The sequence below is a fragment of the Geotrypetes seraphini genome, chromosome 17, assembly GCF_902459505.1.
Source record: "Geotrypetes seraphini chromosome 17, aGeoSer1.1, whole genome shotgun sequence".
Taxonomy (NCBI): Eukaryota; Metazoa; Chordata; class Amphibia; order Gymnophiona; family Dermophiidae; genus Geotrypetes; species Geotrypetes seraphini.
In genome coordinates, this window is record NC_047100.1 from 47,520,252 (window position 1) to 47,544,420 (window position 24,169).

General features: G+C 44.4%; 1 protein-coding gene across 1 annotated transcript in view; it reads right to left on the reverse strand.

The window, feature by feature from the left end:
• Window positions 1-1,454: 1,454 nt before the first annotated feature.
• The window catches only part of TRAIP (TRAF interacting protein), a 150,876-nt gene continuing 128,161 nt past the window's right edge, over window positions 1,455-24,169 (reverse strand). Inside the window, exons 13-15 of the mRNA XM_033926438.1 lie at window positions 19,354-19,473; window positions 9,543-9,593; window positions 1,455-2,273 (exon numbers count right to left, since the gene is read on the reverse strand). Coding sequence (XP_033782329.1) covers window positions 2,148-2,273; window positions 9,543-9,593; window positions 19,354-19,473 — 297 coding nt within the window. The 3' untranslated portion in view covers window positions 1,455-2,147. The remainder of the gene's footprint in view (window positions 2,274-9,542; window positions 9,594-19,353; window positions 19,474-24,169) is intronic.

A 24,169-nucleotide genomic window follows, 5' to 3' on the forward strand; every position in this document is an offset into this window, starting at 1 on the left:
GATGCAGTTTTCATTAGATCCAAGTTTATTTTCATTTAATGATTGATATGCCACATTGGCAAAACATCTATATGGTTTACATTTATGTTAAAAATAGTATAATAGTTTTAAGAGAGAATCATATGGTCAGGTTGAAAAAAGAGATAAGTACGATTGGGATTATTTATTTATTTTACCCCCTTACTCCTAAGCAGTTTACAAAAACATACACATAAAACCATACATTAAAATCTAACAAATATCCCCCCCATAGTGTGGTTTTTAGAGTATGCCGTGCTGTTATTGCCGCGGCCAGAGCTAAAAACCGCACTACGGTTTTGTAAAAAAGGGGGGGGGGATAATCATAATCGATAATCAGAGCGGCAATTGACATTCTCCCAGAAGTCATGTGTATCCTATTATTGATGTGATTTTGTAAAGTCTTTATATTTTTTCTTTCCCTTTGATACTTTTCTCTATCATTAAAGTTTTTGTATTTAATGATGGTAAATGCAATAAGAAATAGGAAGGACTGATGTGCTGAGGAAATGATATACTTCACCTGCTCTGAATCCAATGGTCTGTTTTCATTTATACATTTACCTGGCTCCAAGTCCATATTTACCTTACTGGCCTGGTGAGTTTCAGAGATATCTTTCCTTAAGTCCATGTTGTACCATCATTATAGGATATCCATAGACTGGTATAAACTTACAAACAATAGGTTGACACCAAAATTGTTTGTTAGACAATAATTTGGGCAAACGATGTTGTTCTTTATCCTTCATAGAATCAATATGGAGCTGCTGTAAAAGCATGTGAAGCTACTTACTAGCATGAGGTGCTCTTATCGAGCTCTATCACATCACTACAGCAAGTTGACACTACAATAATTAAAGATATTATATATTAAACCCAGTATTTCCTCTGTATAGTTGCCGCTTCATGAGAATTGTGAATCTTTAAAAGTAAAGGATCTGTGAAAATGCGCCACTGATGACACCAAAAGATGCCACCTGGTAATCATGCACTCCTAATGGACAAATTTGCTGAAAATGAAAACAAACATTCGTAACCTACCAGAAATACGGCGTTGAGGGAAAAGGAAAGACGTAGCTTTTGGTGATTTTACTTTGATAGCACTGCCCAAACTATAACAGTGTACTGAATGTTTGCTTTTCATGCCCTCTGCAACAGCAGTTAATAGCTCATCTTCCTGAAGAGTTGCACATGGGGATTTTGTAAGATAAGAAGAAAGCATATTGACTGACAAACTTAAGTTACCTTATACAGTATATTGCAGTCCTCCCCCCCAAAATCCATGAACATAGACATAAAAAATATAAATCCAACAAAATCAATTCACATTTTCCAGGACTTCAGCATCCTACAGTTCTGCACAAAATAAAAAAGACAAAGTTGATGGGAGACGGTCTTGGATGAACTGATAAGACAAGAAACAGTGTTCCCATGAATGACATTACAGTATTTTTATCCAAACAGCATTGTTGAGAAATCAATTAGTCACATAAATAAAAGCATCTCTGCAATATCATATTACTCCAAGATGTCACAGATTAACCTCCTGGTTCATGCAACGATACAGCAAGATACATTAAAATTAAGAAATCAGAACCTGAAGCTACAAGAAAATAAAGGGAAGCCTGTTATTTCTGTCTATGTAAGTGCAACAACCTAATTCATAAATTCAACATAATTCATAAATATTTTGTAGTAGATAGACCCCAAAGGAGTCTAACTTATGCTCCAGTTGCTCCAAAGCAGATGCTTTCAAAAACCATAATCACTTCCCTTTCTAATTCCAGAAACAAATCACCAGGCTGAGGCAGAGGCCTACTCAATTTCATTCAGCACTAAGCATCACCTTGAAACTTTCAGATTTCATACCTTTGGCTGTCAACAGGAATTCCACCTCAAATCAAAGGGCCCCCTTTAAAATGTTTTTTCATATGTCAGCATAACTTGGACTTCATCTCTGTCTACATCTGTTAAATTGACTGTAGTATCAACAGATTGCATGCATGGAGACCCTTGTTAGACAAAGTACTATTTTGTGCTCTGTCCTGACAAGAGATAAAGAAAGTCCAGCAGAGCTCATCGGCATTGAAACATCAAGTTTTGGAGGCACTGGGATAGTCACTTTGGTTTTACTTCAGGAAGTCATCCAGTCTTGGCTGGAAGGAGGTAGAAGATGAGGAAGCCACTGAAACCGGCCTCGACACCTTCCGCCTCTTCATCTTTGGGGGAAGAGGACGGATTTCTGATACGTTAGTCTTGGGTAAACTAGGTTAAGGAGAAGAATATGGAGATAAGATGACACTAGTAACAGTAAAGGCCAAATAATAAGTAGCAAGTGAGAAATTTAGCCCTTAAACCAGTGGTCTCAAACTCACGGCCCTTGATATGTTTATCATTCAAGAGTAAAATAAAACAGTTTCTCGATCATATGTCTGTTTAGCTATAAATTACAATATTATTATTAAGACTTAGCCAAAAGGAAAGGTTTATAAACTATAAAGAGTTTTATCTCATGCAAAATTGTCATTTCTTTAATAAGACATTAACTATTTTTTCCTGAGGCCCTCCAAGTACCTACAAATCCAAAATGTGGCCCTGCAAAGGGTTTGAGTTTGAGACCACTGCCTTAAACAGAACAGAGTCTGGGTTACAAAAATATGACCAACCAGAAGGTTCACCTAGTCAGTCCATTACTCTTGCCTACTTCATTAGGATGCTACTTAGGCAAACCCCCAAGGAAGTACACATTGCAACAGTATCTACTTTAAGTAGTATTGCTAACTGCCTTGGCAATTGAACTGTCCTGGTGATTTACAAAATTATCAAATTAACAAACATACATATATCATCTCTCTCAAAGGTTATAAATCAGCCAAACCAAGGGGAAATTTGCTCTTACCTATTAGGTTGCTCTTTTTGAGTCCTGCCAGACAAGACCACTTGAGTGGGTTATGTCCTCCTTATAGGGAGCTAGTGCTGCCTTCAATATTCTATTTCACAGCTAATACTGAAGGTAATTACAAACTTTTAGGTTTCTAGTCTATTCTCCTAAATCAAATCTGGTGCAACTACCTTCAGAGTGAGCTACAACATATTCTTTGTTAGCTTTCTGAATTTTTCAGACTGAAAATTCTTGACTGCATAACTGGGTTCTGGTTAGGCAGGATTCAAGGAAATGAAATTAATTGATAAATCTTAATTTTTCCTCCCTACCAGTCCAGACAAGTGGGATCTATCCGAGCTCTACACAAACCCAGCAGGAGGAATCCATGAAAACTCTCAGAATTCCTCCACATGGGTTTGCAGGTCTGGAGGTTTGACACTTTGAAGAAGGGGGAACTGAACTACCAGGATCCCGTAGAAGAGTCCAACTCTGCCTATGAAGACTTATGTTCTGCTTACGTAGCCCTCTGAAACTTGCCAACTCTTGTTGGTGTAGTCTGAAGTGATAATCTCCTTGATTGCTCCTGAAATCAATGTCTTAAAGACCACTCTCTGCCTCAAGACCTGCTTCTTTATGAGGCTTGAGAAGAAAGGAAGACTGAGCCCTCAGATCTAAACCCAGATTCCATATAGCAGATTCGCATGCTAGACTCCCCAGTCTGAAAAAGTAGCAAGAGAGCTTCTGTGCATGTGTCCATTGACAACCTCTGCCAGTCCCAGTATAGCTTCTTGACGAACTTTACTATTCATCTTTCGCCACTGAGAGACATAGCCATTTAACTTATCCTGTTCTCTATCCATTAACCAGAAAAGAAGATTGCCTCTTATCCCATGATTTTTTAATTTTCTCAGGAGTCTTTCATAAGGGACTTTGTCAAAAGCTGTCTAAAAATCTAGAGACACTGCATCATCTGGCTCACCTTTAGCCACATGTTTATTCACATCTTCAAAGAAATGAAGAAAATTGGTAAAGCAAGACTTCCCTTGACTGAATCCATGTTGACTCTCTCCCATTAAACCATGTTTGTCTCTATGTTCATAATTTTAATCTTTATAATAGTTTCTACTGGTCTGTTAATTTTCCAGACCAATCCTGGAACCCTTTTTATAAATCTGCATTAAATTGGCCACCTTCCAATCTTCAGGTACTACAAATGATTTTAATGACAGCTTATTTACTTACTGGGATTTATTAACTTCCTTTATGTAGAGATTCACCAAAGGCGATGTACAGCAAGTATAATTCAACATTAAGCTTGCAGTTTTATTAATAGCATAACAGCAGTTAAAAAAATTATATATATATATATATATATATATATATATATATAAATAAACAAATACAATGAATGAGGCAAGCTCAGAATGGCAAACTGAAACTTAATAGGATTACCAAGAAAGTTTCAAAAATGTACTCAACAGCACTGAATTCAAATGTCCTTATGGAAAACCTAATAAGCACACATCAGAACATTCAAACATGATGCTAATGCTTTTCTCCAATACAGCTCATCATATAGCAGAGGGGTCAACTACAGATCTTAGATGGGGACAAGAGTCCATCAGGATAAAGAGATGGGAGGCTAAACTCAAGGCAAGTTGTTTATACAATTAAACAAGATATAAGGAACTGATTTAATTACAGTGTGCATAGCAAGTTATTCCTGATGCAGAATGGGTCAGTGGGTGAAGAACCAAAAGTAGTCTGGAGTTAGATGTCGCTCCTCAGAGTAAATTCAAGAGAGTGGAGGATCACTGGCAGCTATCACATTGTACCCTCAACAAAAGAAATTGCATAAACAGTGATGTTCCTTGAGAGGACCTCAGAGTACTCAAAGGTATGTAAAGGGTTAGCTTATTCTTTAAGCATTCTAACCCATTATGTCTGAGGATCTTGAAAATCTCTCCTAACTGCTGCTCTTCCTGAAGATTCTATCAGCTGGTTCAACATAGCAGCATAGACGGACCACTCTATGGCTGTCCATTGGTGCCAAGTCACTTGAGAAAAAGCACACCAGGTTCTGAGGGAACTGCGTTTTCTTTCATCTCTCCCAACTGCTGCTCTTCCTGGGGCTGGTTCAACACAGCAGCATAGATGGACCACTCTAAGGCTGTCCATTGGTGCCAAGTCACTTGAGAAAAAGCACATCAGGTTCTGAGGGAACTGTGTTTTCTTTCATCTCTCCCAACTGCTGCTCTTCCTGGGGCTGGCTCAACACAGCAGCATAGACGGACCACTCTAAGGCTGTCCATTGGTGCCAAGTCACTTGAGAAAAATACATCAGGTTCTGAGGGAACTGTGTTTTCTTTCATCTCTCCCAACTGCTACTCTTCCTGGGGATTCTATCAGCTGGTTCAACACAGCAACATAGACGGACCTCTCTAAGGCTGTCCATTGGTGCCAAGTCACTTGAAAAAAAGCACACCAGGTTCTGAGGGAACTGTGTTTTCTTTCATCTCTCCTGTTGCTCTTCCTGGGGATTTTATCAGCTGGTTCAACACAGCTTTCCCTGTCCGGGTTCTTCTCCAGCAGCAGAAGGGGGAAGCCATTGGCGCAATGCAGCACGCCCCCGATGTGGTCACCAGTGGTGGATTGATGCCGGCGTCGGAGGATCTCCTGTGGTCTGCCCTCTCTCCCCCTCTCCTCGGCAGACTTGCACTCCTGCAACTGCGTTGTTGGACACATCAAAGGAAAACTGGACTTCACTTCAGGGGTCTACTGTCAGCAGCGCCTGGTCTTGCCTGTCCGGTGACTGATGTCATGGTAGTCTTCATTGGCGTGGTTGACCTGGTTCTGCAGACTGAACTGACTATCAAGCCGCCTCAGAGACTTTTCTATCCCTTTAATTTGTTTTATTTTATTTTTAATTTTTTATCTTCTTTCATTATTTCTATTTTCTATTTCTTTGATTTATGATCTTAGAAATGTATTATTTTAATTAGGTACTTTAGCTAGATTGTGAACCTTTGGGACAGATAGGGTAGTTTTTCTCAAGTACCTAATTTCATTTTAGTTTGATACATTGTAAACCGCTTAGGTCAGTAAAATGCAGGAGCGGTATATCAAATCTTAAAAAAACAAACAAACTTTTAAGTTTAGCCCTGTAAAGTACTAGTAGCCAGTGTAGTTATTGCAGGCAGGGCTTAATGTGGTCACGCCACTTGCAGCCTTCTATCAGTCATGTTGCGGAATTCTGAATCAGTTGGAGCTGATGAAAACTCTTTTTGGCTAGAGCAGTGTACAAGACATTACAGTTGTCTAGTTGTGGCATTATCGTGGCATGGACCACTGTGGTCAGATTAGTCTTCTCAGTTTATGGAGAGAGATATGACTGTCTCTAAATCCACCATCCAGAATGTTGAAGCGAAAATGGGAAACTGACAGGGTTGACAGTCAGCCTAGAAGAGGTATACAGGCAGATTGATAGGCTTAAGAGTGATAAATCCCCGGGATCCATCCGAGAGTCATCAAGGAATTGAAAGGGACCATAGCTGAACTACTTCAACTAATAGCCAATCTGTCGATCAAAACGGGAAAGATTACGGATGACTGGAAGGTGGCGAATGTTACGCCGATCTTCAAAAAAGGTTCGAGGGGAGATCCAGGAAACTATAGACCGGTGAGTCTGACCTCGGTACTGGGAAAGATGGTAGAGGCGCTGATAAAGGACCGCATCATTGATCACCTTGACTGACACGGTCTGATGAGGACCAGCCAGCACGGCTTCAGCAAAGGCAGATCTTGTTTGACGAACTTGCTGTACTTCTTCGAGGGAGTAAACAGGCAGATAGATAAGGGTGACCCGTTGACATTGTATATCTGGACTTTCAGAAGGCGTTCGACAAGGTTCCGCATAAACGACTACTTCGGAAAATTGCGAGCCATGGAACTGAGGGAGAAATACTCACATGGATTAAAAACTGGCTGGAGCATAGGAAACAGAGAGTGGGGGTGAATGGGCAATACTCAGATTGGAAGAGCGTCACCAGTGGGGTGCCGCAGGGCTCGGTGCTTGGACCCATACTTTTCAACATCTTTATAAACAATCTGGACATAGGTACGATGAGCGAGGTGATTAAATTTGCAGATGACACGAAGTTATTCATAATAGTGAAGACGCCAGAACCTCTCTGAGCTCCCTTAGTATCCTGGGATGGATCCCGTCTGGTCCCATCGCTTTGTCCACCTTCAGTTTTTCAAGTTGCTCATAAACTCCCTCCTCCTCCTCCGCGCAGAATCTACTCCATTTTCTCGTGTAACTTTGCCAGACAATCTCGGTCCTTCTCCAGGATTTTCTTCTGTCAACACAGAACAGAAGTATTTGTTTAGCACATTTGCTTTCTCCTCATCACTCTCCACATATTGGTTCCCAGCATCTTCTAGCCTAGCAATTCCATTTTTCATCTTCCTCCTTTCACTAATATATCTGAAAAAATTTTTGTCTCCCTTTTTTACATTTTTAGCCATTTGTTCTTCTGCCTGTGCTTTCGCCAGACGTATCTCTCTCTTGGCTTCTTTCAGTTTCACCCTGTAGTCCTTTCTTCTCTCCTCTTCTTGGTTTTTTTTATATTTCACGAACGCCAACTCTTTCGCCTTTATTTTCTCAGCCACTAGGTTGGAGAACCATATCAGCTTCCTTTTTCTCTTGTTTTTATTGATTTTCTTCACATAAAGGTCCGTAGCCATTTTTATCGCTCCTTTCAGCTTAGACCACTGTCTTTCCACTTCTCTTATGTCCTCCCATCCTAACAGCTCTTTCTTCAGGTACTCTCCCATTGCATTAAAGTCCGTACGTTTGAAATCTAGGACTTTAAGTATCGTGCGGCCGCTCTCCATTTTAGCCGTTATATCAAACCAAACCGCTTGATGATCGTTACTTCCCAGGTGAGCACCCACTCGAACATTAGAGATACTCTCTTCATTTGTGATGACCAGATCCAATATCGCTTTTTCCCTTGTGGGTTCCGTCACCATTTGTCTGAGCAGAGCCTCTTGAAAGGCATCCACAATCTCCCTTCTTTCCGATTCCGCAGACGGAACATTCCAGTCCGCATCCGGCAGGTTGAAATCTCCCAACAGCAGAACCTCCTCTTTCCTTCCAAACTTTTGGATATCCACAATCAGATCCTTATCAATTTGCTGTGATTGAGTCGGAGGTCTGTAGACTACACCTACGCAGATAGAAGTTCCATCTTCTCTTTTCAGAGCAATCCATATCGCTTCTTCCTCTTCCCAGGTCCCTTGCATTCCGGTTGCTTGGATATTGATCTTTACATAGAGAGCTACTCCTCCACCTTTTTGACTATCTCTGTCCTTCCTAAAAAGATTATATCCCGGTATGTTTGCACACCATCCATGTGATTCATTGAACCATGTCTCTGTGATAGCGACAATATCTAGATCTGCCTCTAACATCAGGGCTTGCAGATCATGAACATTGTTGCTTAGACTGCGAGCATTTGTGGTCATCGCTTTCCAGCTATTTCTCAGCGATAATCTCCTTTTTCATATGGATTTTTGTTTCATTTCACTTTCCGTTGCAATACTAAGAAATGAGTTGCTGATATTGTTTATGTTGCAGTCTTTACTACTATCACATCTCTATAATTGTCCTTCGTACATACACCACCCCCACCTTCTAGTTTAAATGCCTAGAAAAATACTGTCTAAATTTCTCTGCAAGGTTTCTTTTTCCTGCTGTAGTAATATGTAGCCCATCAGTGCAATATAGCTTCTTGTGCAATATAGCGAGCCCCCACCTCCAACAACCGGCATCACCCGTCCACCCAAACCCTACCGGCGATCTGGCACCGGCACGCAGTACCAACCCACAGGACGTGCCGGTGCCGGAAGATCCTACCTCTTGCCGCTGATCTCTGCTGGGCCTTGAGCATCTGCGCATGCTCAAGGCCTTCTGGCTCTTGCTCTTCCCAAGAATCTCGGAGAGAGCAGGAGCCAGAAGGCTTTGAGCATGCGCAGATGCTCAAGGCCCAGCCCAGCAGAGATCAGCAGCAACAGGCAGGATCTTCTGGCACTGACATGTCCTGTGGGTTGGTACTGCATGCCGGTGCCAGATCGTGGTAAGGGTTTGGGCAGACGGGTGATGCCGGTTTTCAAGGGGGGGCTTGCGGAGGGGGATGACGGTTCTCGGGGATGGGATGGAAGCGCACCAGTGGCCTCGGGAGTGGGGGGGTTCTTTTTGGGATATGATGTGGTGGGAGTGAGCAGCGCCAGTGGCATCATGGGGTGCCGGGGGGGTGTCTGGAACGTATCAAGCGAGTTTCCCTTACTTTCTATGGGGAAACTTGCTTTGATATACAAGCACTTTGGTTTACGAGCATGCTTTTGGAACGAATTATGCTCGCAAACCAAGGTTCCACTGTATTTAAATTGTAACTCTCTCTGTGCTTTCTTATTGTGCCATCGTTTTTGTTTTTTTCCTTGTCGTCATTGTCTAAATTATTCCTTCCTTCCTTTTAAATTTTGTTAACTGTTAGACAGATTTTATATGATTTACAGTTTATAAAAAATAAACGGAACCTTGAAATTTCCATCTTTCCAATGATCTGAGAAAGGATACGGGTTGTATGAATTTGGTTCTGCCACCCAAGCCATCAAAACCCATTCTCACCTAAAAAAAAAAGTAATGAGAAGTGAACACAATTCAAGATTTTTACTGATTAAAGTACACCAAAACACGCCAAAAGAAAGAGTAGCTGCAGCAAAATACTAGAGAATATCTTCAGTCAATCATGCTGTGGACATATTAGTCATAACAATCGCCAGAACCACAAAACAGAAAGCTCTTTGACACAAAGATAAAGAACATAAGAACATAAGCATTGCCTCTGCCGGGTCAGACCAGGGGTCCATCGTGCCCAGCAGTCTGCTCCCGCCGCAGCCCCCCAGGTCCATGACCTGTAAGTGATCCTTTACCTAAAACGTGTATCCCCTATTCATTTAGTGTCCTGTAAAGTTACCCTATAACTGTATCCTTCAATCCCCTTCACCTTCAGGAAGTCATCCAATCCCTTTTTGAAACCCAATATTGTACTCTGTCCTATCACCTCTCCTGGGAGCGCATTCCAGGTGTTCACCACCCTCTGAGTGAAGAAGAACTTCCTAGCATTCGTTTTGAAACTGTCTCCTTTCAATTTTTCTGAATGCCCCTCTTGTTTTTGTTGTCCCCGCTAGTCTGAAGAATCTGTCCCTCTCCACCTTGTCTATGCCTTTCATGATCTTATAAGTCTCTATTATGTCCCCGCTAAGTCTCCGCTTTTCCAGGTACAGAGCCCCAGCTTCTCCTGCCTTTCAACATACGAAAGGTTTTCCATGCCTTTTATCATCTTAGTCGCTCTTCTCTGGATCCTCTCGAGTATCGCCATATCCTTCTTAAGGTATGGCGACCAGTATTGCACGCAGTACTCCAGATGCGGGCACACCATCGCTCGGTACAGTGGTAGGATAACTTCCTTCGTTCTGGTAGTGATACCCTTTTTGATAATACCCAACATTCTGTTCGCTTTCTTTGAGGCAGCTGCACATTGCGCCGCTGCTTCATTGCTTTATCCACCAATACCCCTAAGTCTTTTTCTAGGTTGCCTTCCCCCAGTACCCTCCCTCCCATCGTGTAGCTGTACATCGGGTTCCCTTTCCCTATACGCAAGACTTTACATTTCTCTACATTGAAGTTAATCTGCCATCTTTCTGCCCACTCGCTCAGTTTGTTCAGGTCTCTTTGTAGATCTTTGCATTCCTCAACAGTTTTGACCCTACTGGAGTTTTGTGTCATCCACGAATTTTATAACTTCGCACTTCGTCCCTGTTTCCAGGTCATTTATGAATATATTGAACAGCAGCAGTCCCAACACTGACCCCGTGGGACACCACTTGTGACCCTTTTCCAGTCAGAGTAGTGTCTCTTTACTCCTACCCTCTGTTTCCTGTCCGCCAGCCAATTCTTGATCCATCTGTGCACGTCCCCTACCACCCCTTGGTTCCACAGTTTTCTTAGTAGGCACTCATGAGGTACCTTGTCGAAGGCTTTTTGGAAATCCAGATAAACGATGTCTATGGGGTCACCCTTGTCCAATTGTTCACTTATTCCCTCAAAGAAATGAAGTAGGTTCGTTTGGCATGATCTTCCTTTACAGAAACCATGCTGGCTTGTTCTCATCGGATTATTTTTTTCTAAATGCTCATTTATGCTTTTCTTGATTAATGATTTGGCCATCTTCCCTGGAACTGAGGTTAGGCTCACCGGTCTGTAGTTCCCTGGGTCACCTCTTGATCCTTTTTTGAAGATAAGTGTAACATTTGCTATCCTCCAGTCCTCTGGGATTGCCCCTGTTTTCAAGGATAGGTTACAAATCTGCTGTAGTAACTCTGCTGTTGCGTCACTGAGCTCTTTCAGTATTCTCGGATGGATCCCGTCTGGGCCCGGAGATTTGTCAGTTTTTAATCTATCTATCTGCTTGAGTACGTCTTCGAGGCTTAACTTCATGCATGATAATTTTCCTTCTTGATCCCCCTTGAAGATATTTTCCGGTTCTGGCACGTTGGATGTGTCTTCTCTTGTAAAGACCGACGAGAAGAACATGTTTAGTCTGTCAGCCACCTCTTTTTCCTCCTTCACCACTCTCTTCCTGTCTCCCTCATCCAGAGGTCTCACCTCCTCCCTCACCGGCTGCTTTCCTTTCACATATCGGAAGAATGGTTTAAAATTTTGTGCTTCCTTGGCTAGTCTCTCTTCATATTCTTTCTTTGCTTTTCTGACCACTCGGTGACATTCTTTTTGCATGCTTCCTGTGCTCTATCCAATTTTCTTCTGTTTTGTCCTTTTTCCACTTCCAAAATGATCTTTTCTTGTCTCCTATCACTATCTTTACTTCATTGGTCATCCATGCCGGGTCTTTCGTTTGATTCTTTGTGCATCCTTTTCTAAATCTGGGTATATATAGGTTTTGCGCCTCGTTTACCATGTCTTTGAATAAGGACCAGGTTTGCTCCACAATCTGCGCTTTCTTGGAGCTGTTTTTGAGTTTTTTCCTCACCATTTGTCTCATGGCATCATAGTTCCCTTTCTTGAAGTTAAATGATGTTGCATTGGTTTTCTTTCTCTTTGGTAATTCTACTTCCATTTTGAACTGGATCACGTTGTGGTCACTGTTACCTAATGGTCCCACTACTTACACTTCCATTGCAGGTCTCTTCAGCCCGTTGAGGATTAGATTCAGAATCGCTGGCCCTCTCATTGGTTCCTTGACAAGTTGTTCCATGAAGCAGTCCCGCACAGCCTCCAGGAACTCCGTTTCCTTTGTACATTTTGAAATTCCAAGACTCCAGTCTATCCCGGGATAGTTGAAATCTCCCATAACTATGGTGTTAGTGTTCTTGCATTCACGCCTCAACTCGGCTTCCATTTCTGTATCACTTGCTTCAGTTTGCCCCGGTGGACGGTAGCACAGTCCCATCTTTATCTCGGTTCCATTTAACCCATAGTGATTCCAGTTGGTCATTGATCGCTGCTGTGTCCACACTGGTCGAGTGAATGGTGTCCTTAATGTATAGTGCTATTCCTCCTCCTTTCCGATGTATCCTGTCTCTTTGGTAGAGCTTGTACCCTAGCAATAAAGTGAAGTAATTCACCTGTAGCAGGTGATCTCTGAAGACTGCAAGAAGCATTCCTCAGTGTTCTATTTTTTTTTCAAGAAGCTTCTGGCAGTGTCTGCTGCACATATGCGCACTTTCGTATTTGTAGAACCAAGAAAGTCTAATGCAATAGCATGTAGAATACAACTTCTAGGCAAGGTGGACAGGTATGTGAGAATATGTTTCTTGCTGTCCTCAGAGAATACCTGCTATAGATGAGTAATCTTGCCTTCTCCAAAGACAAGCAGGACATTCATATGTGGAAATCCCTAGCTACCAGACCGCCCCCTCCAAAAAAACAACAACAACAAATAGGCAACAGGCAAGGTTTTAATAACTGTTTTGTCTGAAATGATTTTCTCTCGCTTGCTTTTTTTTTTTTTTTTTGTCTGGAACAGAAAAAAATGAGGTGGATTCTAGACCCCAAATAAATGCTAAAAGGATGACTGACCAAATTGGCTGTCACATCAGGAATCTTGCTCAAGACAGCAGTGAGATATGAATGCGTGGACAGATGACCATATTGCAGCTTTATGGAAGCTGATCTCAGATGGGCTACCAATGCAGTCATGGCTCTGTGAAATGACTCTCTAAAGCAGGGATGTCAAAGTCAACTGGATTGCAGCCCTCGAGGAGGGACTCTGACATCCCTGCTCTAGAGAATTTGTACCCTGGGCATAAACGAAGGAGATGCAGTCTGCTAGTCAATTGGATAAAGTACGTTTATCAATGGGTGTTCCAATACTATTAGGATCAAAGGAAACAAAAGCTGGGTAGTCTGCCTACGGGCTTTAGTCTGCTCGAGATAGAAGGTAAAGGCTCTCTTTCAGTCCAAAGTATGAAGTTTTGGGAAAATGTTGGCAGAGCAAGTGAATTGTTAAGGTGGAATTCCTCCAGGGTGAGAATGACATCGTGCGTCAGAGATAAAATGGGATGAATGAGAGGCAGGGGTCTGCGACACTTAGATCAGCTATGACAACAAGAGACTGAATGAACACAACTTTAATGCAACAAAATCTGAGAGTTTCACTGTTCTTGATCAAGTTACACTGGTTACCTAGAAAGGCCAAAATCATATTTAAATTATGTTTGTTTTTTAGGGCTTATTATATCTTTAACCTAGGATATCTAGTGAAACTATTAGAATTTTCACCCTCCAGTAATAGACATCAATGTAGATCTTTGTTATTATATTATCCTTCAGTGAAGAGTATTAAATGCAAGAGAATGTTTTCTTCATCAGTTCCTTATCTTGCCGCTCGTTGGTGAAATCCCATTAGATGTTAGGTCAATTACATGAAGTTTCGGAAGAATCTAAAATCTTATGGGGTTACTAATCAAAAAAAGTGTCTAAGTCCCCTTTTGGCCTCAGTCCTTAAACGTTCAACATAGAAGCAGGGAAAATGCCCATAATCAAAACAAACGTCCAAAAGGAGTTTTGTTTTGATAATGGCCTTCCTCTGCCTAAACACCCAGATCACACTACGTCTACAATTACACCTCCACAACATCTACACTTTTTGTCCATAATGAACCAACAAAACGCCTAAGCCCCAAACGTCCAATACAAGGGCTGTTAGGCGAAGGAGGAGCCAGTCCTTCGCCTAAAAGCTGTATTCTGTAACCGGTGTCTGTCAACAACAACACCATTTACAGAATCCCCCCCCCACAACGATCCAGGCAGGAGGGTGCCCAAGCTCTCCTGCCCTGTCGAATTGCAACCCCCCCGACAAGCCCTCTTGCCCCGCTGATTAACATCGGGCCAGGAGAGAGCCCAAGCTCTTCTGGCCCTGGCAACCCCCCCCCCCCCACCGAGTACGATCAGGCCAGGAGGGAGCCCAAACCAGGGCGGAGCCGGTGGATATCCCGCAAGTGCCCTCGAGCAGCGCCATCCCATGTCAGCAGCACAGCTCTGTCTTCAGGCAAACGAGGCACTTTAGAATCAGTTGAGGCCTTAACCAACTTGTCCAAATCCTATCCAAACAAGCAAGACCCTCTAAAGGGGAATTTCGTCAGCTTAGCCTTGGATGCCGTGTCTGCCGACCATATCCGAAGCCACAAGGTACCATAGACTTGGCTGAAGCCTACAACAGGTCATACATGACATCTGAGAGATAAGAAGCACCCATCTCAATCTTGGCTACCTCCTGCTCTACTAAGTCCCAGTTACCAGACTCACAGTCAAGGACACGTTCGGCCCACCGAAAACAAGCCCGAGCAACCAGACCGCCACACATCGCCACCTGGACCACCAGAGCAGAAACATCAAAACTCTGTTTAAGGAGGGACTCCAACATACACTCCTCACAGTCCCTCAAAACAGAGCCGCCCTCAACAGGTATAGTATGCCACTTCGCGATGGCCGAGACTACTGCGTCCACCACCGGCGACTTTAAGGTGTCCCAATCCCCCTCCGGCATGGGATACAGATGGGCCATAGAATGTAAATCGAAAAGGGGCCTCCGGCACCTGCCACTGTATGAGCACAATATCCCGAATATCCTGATGCATAGGAAAAGAGCGAGAAGTTGAGCGGATCCTCCGAAGCAAGGGGTCCACCACATGCGGGAGCTCCATCTTGCAGGGCCATTTCCACAGCTTATATGGCAGTCAGAAAGAGGCCATCTTGGAGGTACAGGCTCCTTCAACCAGAGGGGTTTCTTCCTCTTGGGCAGAGTCATCGGCTGTTTCTCTGGATGAGATTTGCAGGGCCGCTACCTGGTCCTCCTTGCATACATTCACCAATTTTTACAGGATCGATGTGGCCACCAAGCAGGATGCTGCTTTTGGTGCCTCTGTGTTGGTAGCGGGCTCATCAGTCCCACCCTGAATTTTCGGGATTGCTGTTATGTCCCACTGGTCCTGGAAAAAAGTGGGATTGTACAAAAATGAAAGATTAGGTTCTTACCTCTGCTAATCTTCTTTCTTGTAAATCTACTTTATTCCAGGAACCTGCTCTATACTTGTTGATTCACCGACTATGTCTTTATAAATACTGGTAAGCTGTGTTTCCAGTTTTTCTTAGAGTGCCATCAGAATGGGTTAGCACTCAGTTTGGGGGTCACCAGTTAGGGCGCCCTCTTCTATCAGTGCATTTTGTTTCTACTTCTAGCACTGTTATTGTCATTCAGGTTACTGATGTTTGTTATCCTGAGTTGATTATGTTCCCTTGTTGCTGTTTTGCATTTATAATTGTGAGCAGAATATACTTACTTGTCGGAGAGTATCCCCATACTAATGATTGCTCAAAAGGTATAAGAAGATGATAGTGAGGTAAATCAACCTTGACAAGTCCAAAACTCCACCTCACAATATTAGAGAAAGAGATGTATGGCTGAATCTAGCAATCTAGAACAGCAACTTCCAGTATATTGTACATTTAGGATTCAGGTAAACAGTCTTCTTCAAACCATATCAGAAGTAAGACAAACCAAATATATGGAATAATTCAATCATTTATTTTCTTCCATACAGCAGAGATATTAGCATGTCCCCGACGGGACCCGCTTCGCCCAGATAGGGCTTTTTCAAGGGTTCACTTTATGACTGCTATAATCATTTATTTTCTTCCATACAGCAGAGAAATTAGCATGTCCCCGACGGGACCCGTTTCGCCCGTTTCCCGGCAGGTCTAGCAGTCATAAAGTGAGGATGCTGAAGAAAGAGCACCCACTGTGAATCCTTGAAAAAGCTCTATCTGGGCGAAACAGGTCCCGTCGGGGACATGCTAATATCTCTGCTATATGGAAGAAAATAAATGATTGAATTATTCCATATATTTGGTTTGTCTTACTTCTGATATGGTTTGAAGAAGACTGTTTACCTGAATCCTAAATGTACAATATACTGGAAGTTGCTGTTCTAGATTGCTAGATTCAGCCATACATCTCTTTCTCTAATATTGTGAGGTGGAGTTTTGGACTTCTCAAGAGTATCCCCATACCCCTTTCTCTTGTTCTTATCTTCTACAGATGTCCTTGGCTGCTTTCAGACTGACTGGTGAGCATGCTCAGAGTGGAGGTATGTAAGGGAGGGGGGGAAAAGCCTCTGAAGTTTTAAGACTTCCTACAGACCCTGGTGGGTGGAGGGAAATAACCCACTTGTCCTGGAATAAAGTAGGATGATTGTACAAGAACAACAAGTTAATGTCTGTGGGCAATGATCTGGGGCTGTGGTGACATGCTCTTCATTTGATTAGGTCTGGCCTGTATATCCAGGAACCTGGGAGCCAGCTATTAGATTCAACCAAGTTTGCAGGGCTAGGCGCTAGACCAGGGGACCAGGAGCACTGGCCTGAACAATCTACCATCTGCTGGAGGTTGAGAAAATACTAGAGCTTTCTATGGTGCAAAGTGCCTTTGTACTGGTGATGTTACAGAGAAAGATCATGTTCTTTACATTCATTTGCTAGTAAGTAGGGATAATAACCCAATAGTTCAGGATAGCAGAGCCACAATACTAAGGAAAGTAGTTATTTACCGTATTTTCGCGGATATAACGCGCACCATTGTAAAACGCGCACAGGGGTATAGCGCGCAGAAATCACGATGATATGTACAAAAACTTTTCTATACCGCGCTCAGGCATATAACGCGCATGCTGCCCGACTCTCCTTTCGCCCGCCCTGACTTTCCGTGCGCTGTCCCGACTCTCCGTTCACCCCCCCTGACTTCCGTGCACTGTCCTCCCTTGAAGTCCTGTCCCCCCTTGAAGGTCTGTCCCCATCCTGAAAGCCTGATGCCCCCCCCGACGTCCGATACATCCCCCCCCCCCGGCAGGACCACTCGCACCCTCACCCCGAAGGACCGCCGACTCCCCAACAATATCGGGCCAGGAGGGAGCCCAAACCCTCCTGGCCACGGCGACCCCCTAACCCCACCCCGCACTACATTACGGGCAGGAGGGATCCCAGGCCCTCCTGCCCTCGACGCAAACCCCCTCCCCCCAACGACCGCCCCCCCCCAAGAACCTCCGCCCGTCCCCCAGCCGACCTGCGACCCCCCTGGCCGACCCCCACGACACCCCCCACCCGCCTTCCCCGTACCTTTGTGTAGTTGGGCCAGAAGGGAGCCCAAACCCTCCTGGCCACAGCAACCCCCTAACCCCACCCCGCACTACATTACGGGCAGGAGGGATCCCAGGCCCTCCTGCCCTCGACGCAAACCCCCCTCCCCCCCAGCCGACCCGCGACCCCCCTGGCCGACCCCCACGACCCCCCCACCCCCCTTCCCCGTACCTTTGGAAGTTGGCCGGACAGACGGGAGCCAAACCCGCCTGTCCGGCAGGCAGCCAACGAAGGAATGAGGCCGGATTGGCCCATCCGTCCTAAAGCTCCGCCTACTGGTGGGGCCTAAGGCGCGTGGGCCAATCAGAATAGGCCCTGGAGCCTTAGGTCCCACCTGGGGGCGCGGCCTGAGACACATGGTCGGGTTTGGCCCATGTGCCTCAGGCCGCGCCCCCAGGTGGGACCTAAGGCTCCAGGGCCTATTCTGATTGGCCCACGCGCCTTAGGCCCCACCAGTAGGCGGAGCTTTAGGACGGATGGGCCAATCCGGCCTCATTCCTTCGTTGGCTGCCTGCCGGACAGGCGGGTTTGGCTCCCGTCTGTCCGGCCAACTTCCAAAGGTACGGGGAAGGGGGGTGGGGGGGTCGTGGGGGTCGGCCAGGGGGGTCGCGGGTCGGCTGGGGGGGAGGGGGGTTTGCGTCGAGGGCAGGAGGGCCTGGGATCCCTCCTGCCCGTAATGTAGTGCGGGGTGGGGTTAGGGTGTCGCCGTGGCCAGGAGGGTTTGGGCTCCCTTCTGGCCCAACTACACAAAGGTACGGGGAAGGCGGGTGGGGGTGTCATGGGGGTCGGCCAGGGGGGTCGCGGGTCGGCTGGGGGACGGGCGGAGGTTCTTGGGGGGGGGGGGCGGTCGTTGGAGGGAGGGGGGTTTGCGTCGAGGGCAGGAGGGCCTGGGATCCCTCCTGCCCGTAATGTAGTGCGGGGTGGGGTTAGGGGGTCGCCGTGGCCAGGAGGGTTTGGGCTCCCTCCTGGCCCGATATTGTTGGGGAGTCGGCGGTCCTTCGGGGTGAGGGTGCGAGTGGTCCTGCCGGGGGGGGGGATGTATCGGACGTCGGGGAGGCGGCCGGGCAAGAGGGCTTGGGCTCCCTCTTGCTCCGATCGTGGATGCGGGTGCGGGTGGGAGCGCGTGCGAGCGGTCGTTCGGGGTGGGGGTGCGAGCGGTCCTGCTGGGGGGGTGAATCGGGCGTCGGGCGGGGTGGGAACTATGTTTAAAAACTTTTGTATACCGCGCTCAGGCATATAACGCGCGAGGGGTATGCGCGGTACGTAAAATCACGTATAACGCGCGCGTTATATCCGCGAAAATACGGTACTTATCCCCAATAGACATAAAATCTAAGTTTGTATCACAGTCAAGAAACGGTAAAGTGATTTGCCCAAGATCACAAGATGTATTAGGGATATTTGAATCTGGCTTTCCCTTGTTCTCGGCCTGCTGCTTTAACCAGTGAACTTGATGAGACGGAAGAATCAAATGACTTGTTAGGATTGTATTGTTTAATAAAAAGTAACAAATCCCCAGATGTGCCTTTTTTTTTTTTTAAATAAAAAATAACTTCAAATTTTATCAATAGCTTTAACAAGTACAAAACTAGCAGATAATCAAATTTTAAATAAACTATAGTTCTTTAATACTGTCTGCTACCTGTAAAAAGACATTTGTTAAATGTGTACTTACAGCTCCTTTGTTTCTGTGTGGGTCCAAGATGCTCCCAAAGGATTTGGATTTCAATAGTGAATTCTTGATGAATGCAGGCAGGAGAATATCATCTTCATCATTCTGGTTCGCTGTCCAGTTCTGTGCAAAGTATAAAAGAAAGGATGGGGGAAGCATTACTCTTAAAATAGTAGATGACGATAAAGACCTGCATAATCCATCCAGTTTGCCCAATGAGCTAAGCTCCTAGTATACGTATTATAAACATATGTTTAGCTGATCTTGAGCTGTCCTTGCAATTTTCAGGGCACAGACTGCCTTACATTGGATTTGGCTGGCATTGGCTTAATTTTCTATCATGCCCAACAATTCACCCTCTTTATTCCTTTCCCCATGTATACCATCTCTCTTTCCCTCCCACTCCATGCACCTATGTCCAACAATTCTCCTTTCTCTTCCATCCCCCACCAGCAGCATCTTTTTCCTGCCCTTCCCATCACCCTACTCATGCATCTCTTTCCCTCCCTTCCGACCCCTCAGCCACGCAGCATCTGACCTTCTCAACTCCCTCCTAGCCTGTGCAGCATCTGTCCTTCCCTGCCTTCCCAGCCCCTTCCCCACCCCTAGTGGGATCCTGTGGCATGACCTTTCTCCAGCTCCTGACTCCCCCATCTACCTTCTCCCTGGTTGCTGTAATTTTAAATCTTGAGGCAGTTAGCAGCAGCAACAACAAGTTGAGCCTCCTACTGTTGGCCTACCCAAGAAGTCTTCCTACTGCAACTTCCTGATCCCATGTAGGTGAGACCCTGCAGAATGAAGGGTCCTGGGGAAGGCCAATGGCAGCAGGCTCACCTTGTTGCCGCTACCAGAAGATTTAAAATTACGGTGGCCAGTGAGGAGGTAGGTGGGGGAGTCGGGAGAGCCATAACTGACTCTTCTGACCTCCAACTAACAAATTTGAGGCAGCCATGGTCCCTGTGGCCCTTCTTGTTCTGGTGCCTATGGTTGATCCAGTTTATAATATCAGTGGGGCAGCTGATGAAAGAAACCCATACCATCTAAACCAAAAAGACCTCAACAACTTATCAGAGATCTTGGTCTCATCAAGTCCAATGCCGAGCTTTTGAGGTCTAAGATCAAGCGGTGGAACTTGTTGGATGAAAGTGTGAAAGTTACAGGTCAGAGGACGCATTACCAAGCTTTTTCCACCTTCTTCCCCCATCAAGATGGGCTCTGCTTCTGCCACAATATGACTAGTCTGTTTGAGGTAACTGGAATTGTCTGTAGCCTGAAAGAGTGGCGGTCTCTTCATCCAGGAGCATCAAAGCATTACTGCTCCATAACAGGAACAAGTATCCGTCTCTTTCACCAGCTCATTCAGTGCACCTCAGAGAGGATTACTACAGCATCATGACATGACCTTATTAGATACCTTGCAGTATTAAAGAGTACAACTGGGAGGTCATCAGAGACTTAAAAATGGTGGCATTCCTAATAGGTCCAACACAAGAGCCACGAGAAAGAGATATTGATAACCAAGTACAACACACAATCTTTATTAGGTCTGGTATTAATCTGAACTCGACACAGTCAGTGTTTCAGCCACTTGTGCCTTTCTCAAGAGTCAGCTGGAAAGATTATACTAAATTAAATTATACTTTCTGGTGGAATTCAGTATGCCATATTTATAAAATGGAAAGGGTGCTTGCTATGCAACAAGGTAATTATAATAAGTTTTAAAATATTTGGGGGCCATTGATTATTTATTCTAATGATCAGATATCTTAAACACCTCAGTATTGGATAAGATAAAGGGGGGTGGGAATATGAATGATAATAATTGATAACTGTTAATTATTAATAAATGGGTGGGATTCTTTTATATTTATATATTTGGAAGATTACAAACAAGATTGTCAAGTGATTAATTAATATATTTCTGAATGATTATTGTACACTTGTTGTAATTTCTGAAAATGAATAAAGAATTAAAAAAAAAAAAAAAAGAGTCAGATGCTTATCAGTTAGGACCAATGATGTACAATGGAAGAAGTACCAATCCAGTAGAAGGAGGCAATACAGTAATCAAATAACTCAGCACACTGTGGAGAAAACACCAAACCACAGTGTCTGGCATCCAGCAGGAAAAATTGAGTTTCCAAGGTGGTTTTATCAAGCTTCCCTGCTATTTCTGCCTTTGGAGCAGCAGGGACAAAGGTGCACTACCAAAGGCAGAACTGGTCACAGCAGACAGTTCTCTGTAGGGAAGACATCATCATATGGGAACCACTGGTGGACCCCCAGAAGGTGCTGATGCCACCACTACACATCAAATTGGGCCTAATAAAACAATTTAGCTCTAGAAAAGAAATTGGCAGGCTTCAAAGTACCTTCAAGACATCTTCCCTAATCTTTCTGAGGCAAAGGTCAAAGCTGGTGTCTTCGTCGAATCACAGATGAAGATCGTAGAGTGAAGGAATTTCCCAATAAGCTAACTAGGATGGAGAAAGCAGCTTGGAACAGCTTTGTTGCAGTGGTTTGGGGCTTCCTGGCCAATCATAAGGCTGAAAACTATGTGGAGTTAGTTGAGAATCTGGTGAAGAATTACATTAAAATGGGCTGTAGGATGTCTCTCAAAGTCCATGTCCTTGATGCTTATCTTGAGACATTCAAGAACATGGGAGCATACTCATAGAAGCAAGGGAAGTGCATCCACCAAGCTATACTGGACTTTGAACACCGTTACCAAGGAAAATATAATGAGAACACGATGGAAGACTACATCTGGGGGCTGATTTGTGAAAGATTAGGTACTTACCTCAATAATCTTTCTGGAAAAAGAGCATACAAGTCCTGACCATAAGTGAATATCTCAAACTCATGAGTTGATTGCAGTAGAAGAAAAATTACATTTTTCATCTCTACCTCCTTCTCCAGTTCATACCAAAGCAAATCGATCACCACTGGAACATTATAAAACCAAACAAAGGAAGGGATAAGAAGAACTTCCCCAACAATAAAATTTCTGTTCTGCAAGAAAACATTTAAACAAGTTAATCATGCTTTACTTAACCCGAGATGGAAACATAAAGGCCAAATGGTAGAGCAGAAAACTGGACATGTCTTCCTAGCATGTAAAATCTCAGGAATCTTCTGTGTTCCGGAAAAATCAAAATATGGAGATATCCCTCCATCAAATCCAAGGATGCCAAGAATTCCCCTGCTGCGAATGATGAAATGACTGATGTGCATTTTGGATCTAGAGTCAGTCATTGCAGCATTCAAAGTGGTGCAGGTCTGCATGGAGGCCAAAATGATATCAGGCCTCCACGCAGAACCGCACCCCTTTCAATGCCGCAATGACTGATTCTAGATCCAGAATCGGTCTCCAATCTTGCGAGCCTTTTTTGGGGGGCACAACAAAGTATATGGAGTATCTGCCCAAGCCCAATTTTGCAGGCTGCACAGGCTCTATGGCTAAAAGCCTGTTTACTGTCACTTGGACCCCGCCTACTTTTTTCCAGTCATTCAGCCAACAAATCGCTAGAGGGTACCAGAATTCGATTTGGTATCATTTTTAGATTATGTCCAGCACCCAGCGGTCCAAACTGAAGTGCGTCCACTCCCTTCATTAGCCTTTTAGCCTGTCTTCTATCAGCAGAAGCTTGCCTAATGACCTGGCATCAAAAATTTCTGAAGTGTGCAGATCACATTCCAGAGACCTGAGGGCATCTCAAGTTTTTATATTGCTGGCATGAGCCCTGAATTGTTCTCCGAGTAGAGGATGCTCTGGCGTATTGGCGGTAATGCCTTGAGCCACATAAATTACTCTGTGCAGCACCTCGCTAAATCTGAGGTCTATTATCTGGAAGGGACTTCGGTCGCTGATAAGTCACATTGGTCTTAAGATTGTCCAATGCCCTTCCCAAAGAGCATTTGACCCTTAAACGGGAGTCTAATTAACATGGCACTTGAAGCCGAGTTTCTCACTTACTGTCTGATCCTTAGCATTCTATGGACAGAGATGGCATAAACAGAGACCTTGCTTAGAACTCTAATAATATCATATAGGGCATTAGCCACATAGGCAATCCCCGGTATAACAAGCTGGGGACATCCCTCATCTGTATCGGCACTCTGCCAAAAACTCTGGGGCGTGCCAAAAAAAAAAAAGAGGCCACAACCACAGCTTTAATACCCAGAGCTAATGCCTAACATAGTAAAAAAAAAACCATAGTAGCATAGTAAAATGACAGCAGATAAAAGACCCGAATGTCCATCCAGTCTTCTCAACCATACAATCTCCATGCATTAATGATTTAATTTAGATATTTCTGGGCCAGAAATATCTCTGCCCGGTACTGTGCTTAGGTTCCATCTACTGGAATCTCCATCAAAGCTCACTTCAGCCCATCTAAATCATCCCAGCCGTCGAATCCCTCCCCAGCCCATTCTCAACTGAATGACCATTTACGGGACACAGACCATGCAAGTCTGCCCTGTACTGGCCTTAGTTCTTCAATATATACTATTATTTTCTGATTAGAGAACCTCTTTGTTCATCCCACGCTTTTTTGAACTGTCACCATTTTCCTTTCGACCAATTCTCTCAGGAGAGATTCCCACCATTATGAAAGCGAAGTTGACCTAAGATTTGTGGTACTTCTAAATGTACGTCTCTCTAGAGGGGGGAATATTTCTGAAGTTTTATTTAACAAAGAGCAGAGATTAATTTGAATGCTGTTAAACCAAATGGGCTGAATAGGGAAATTGAATGGGGTTTAGTTAACACAAGAGGGTGAGCTCTGATTGGTTCTTTTCCTATTGAGGTCAGACT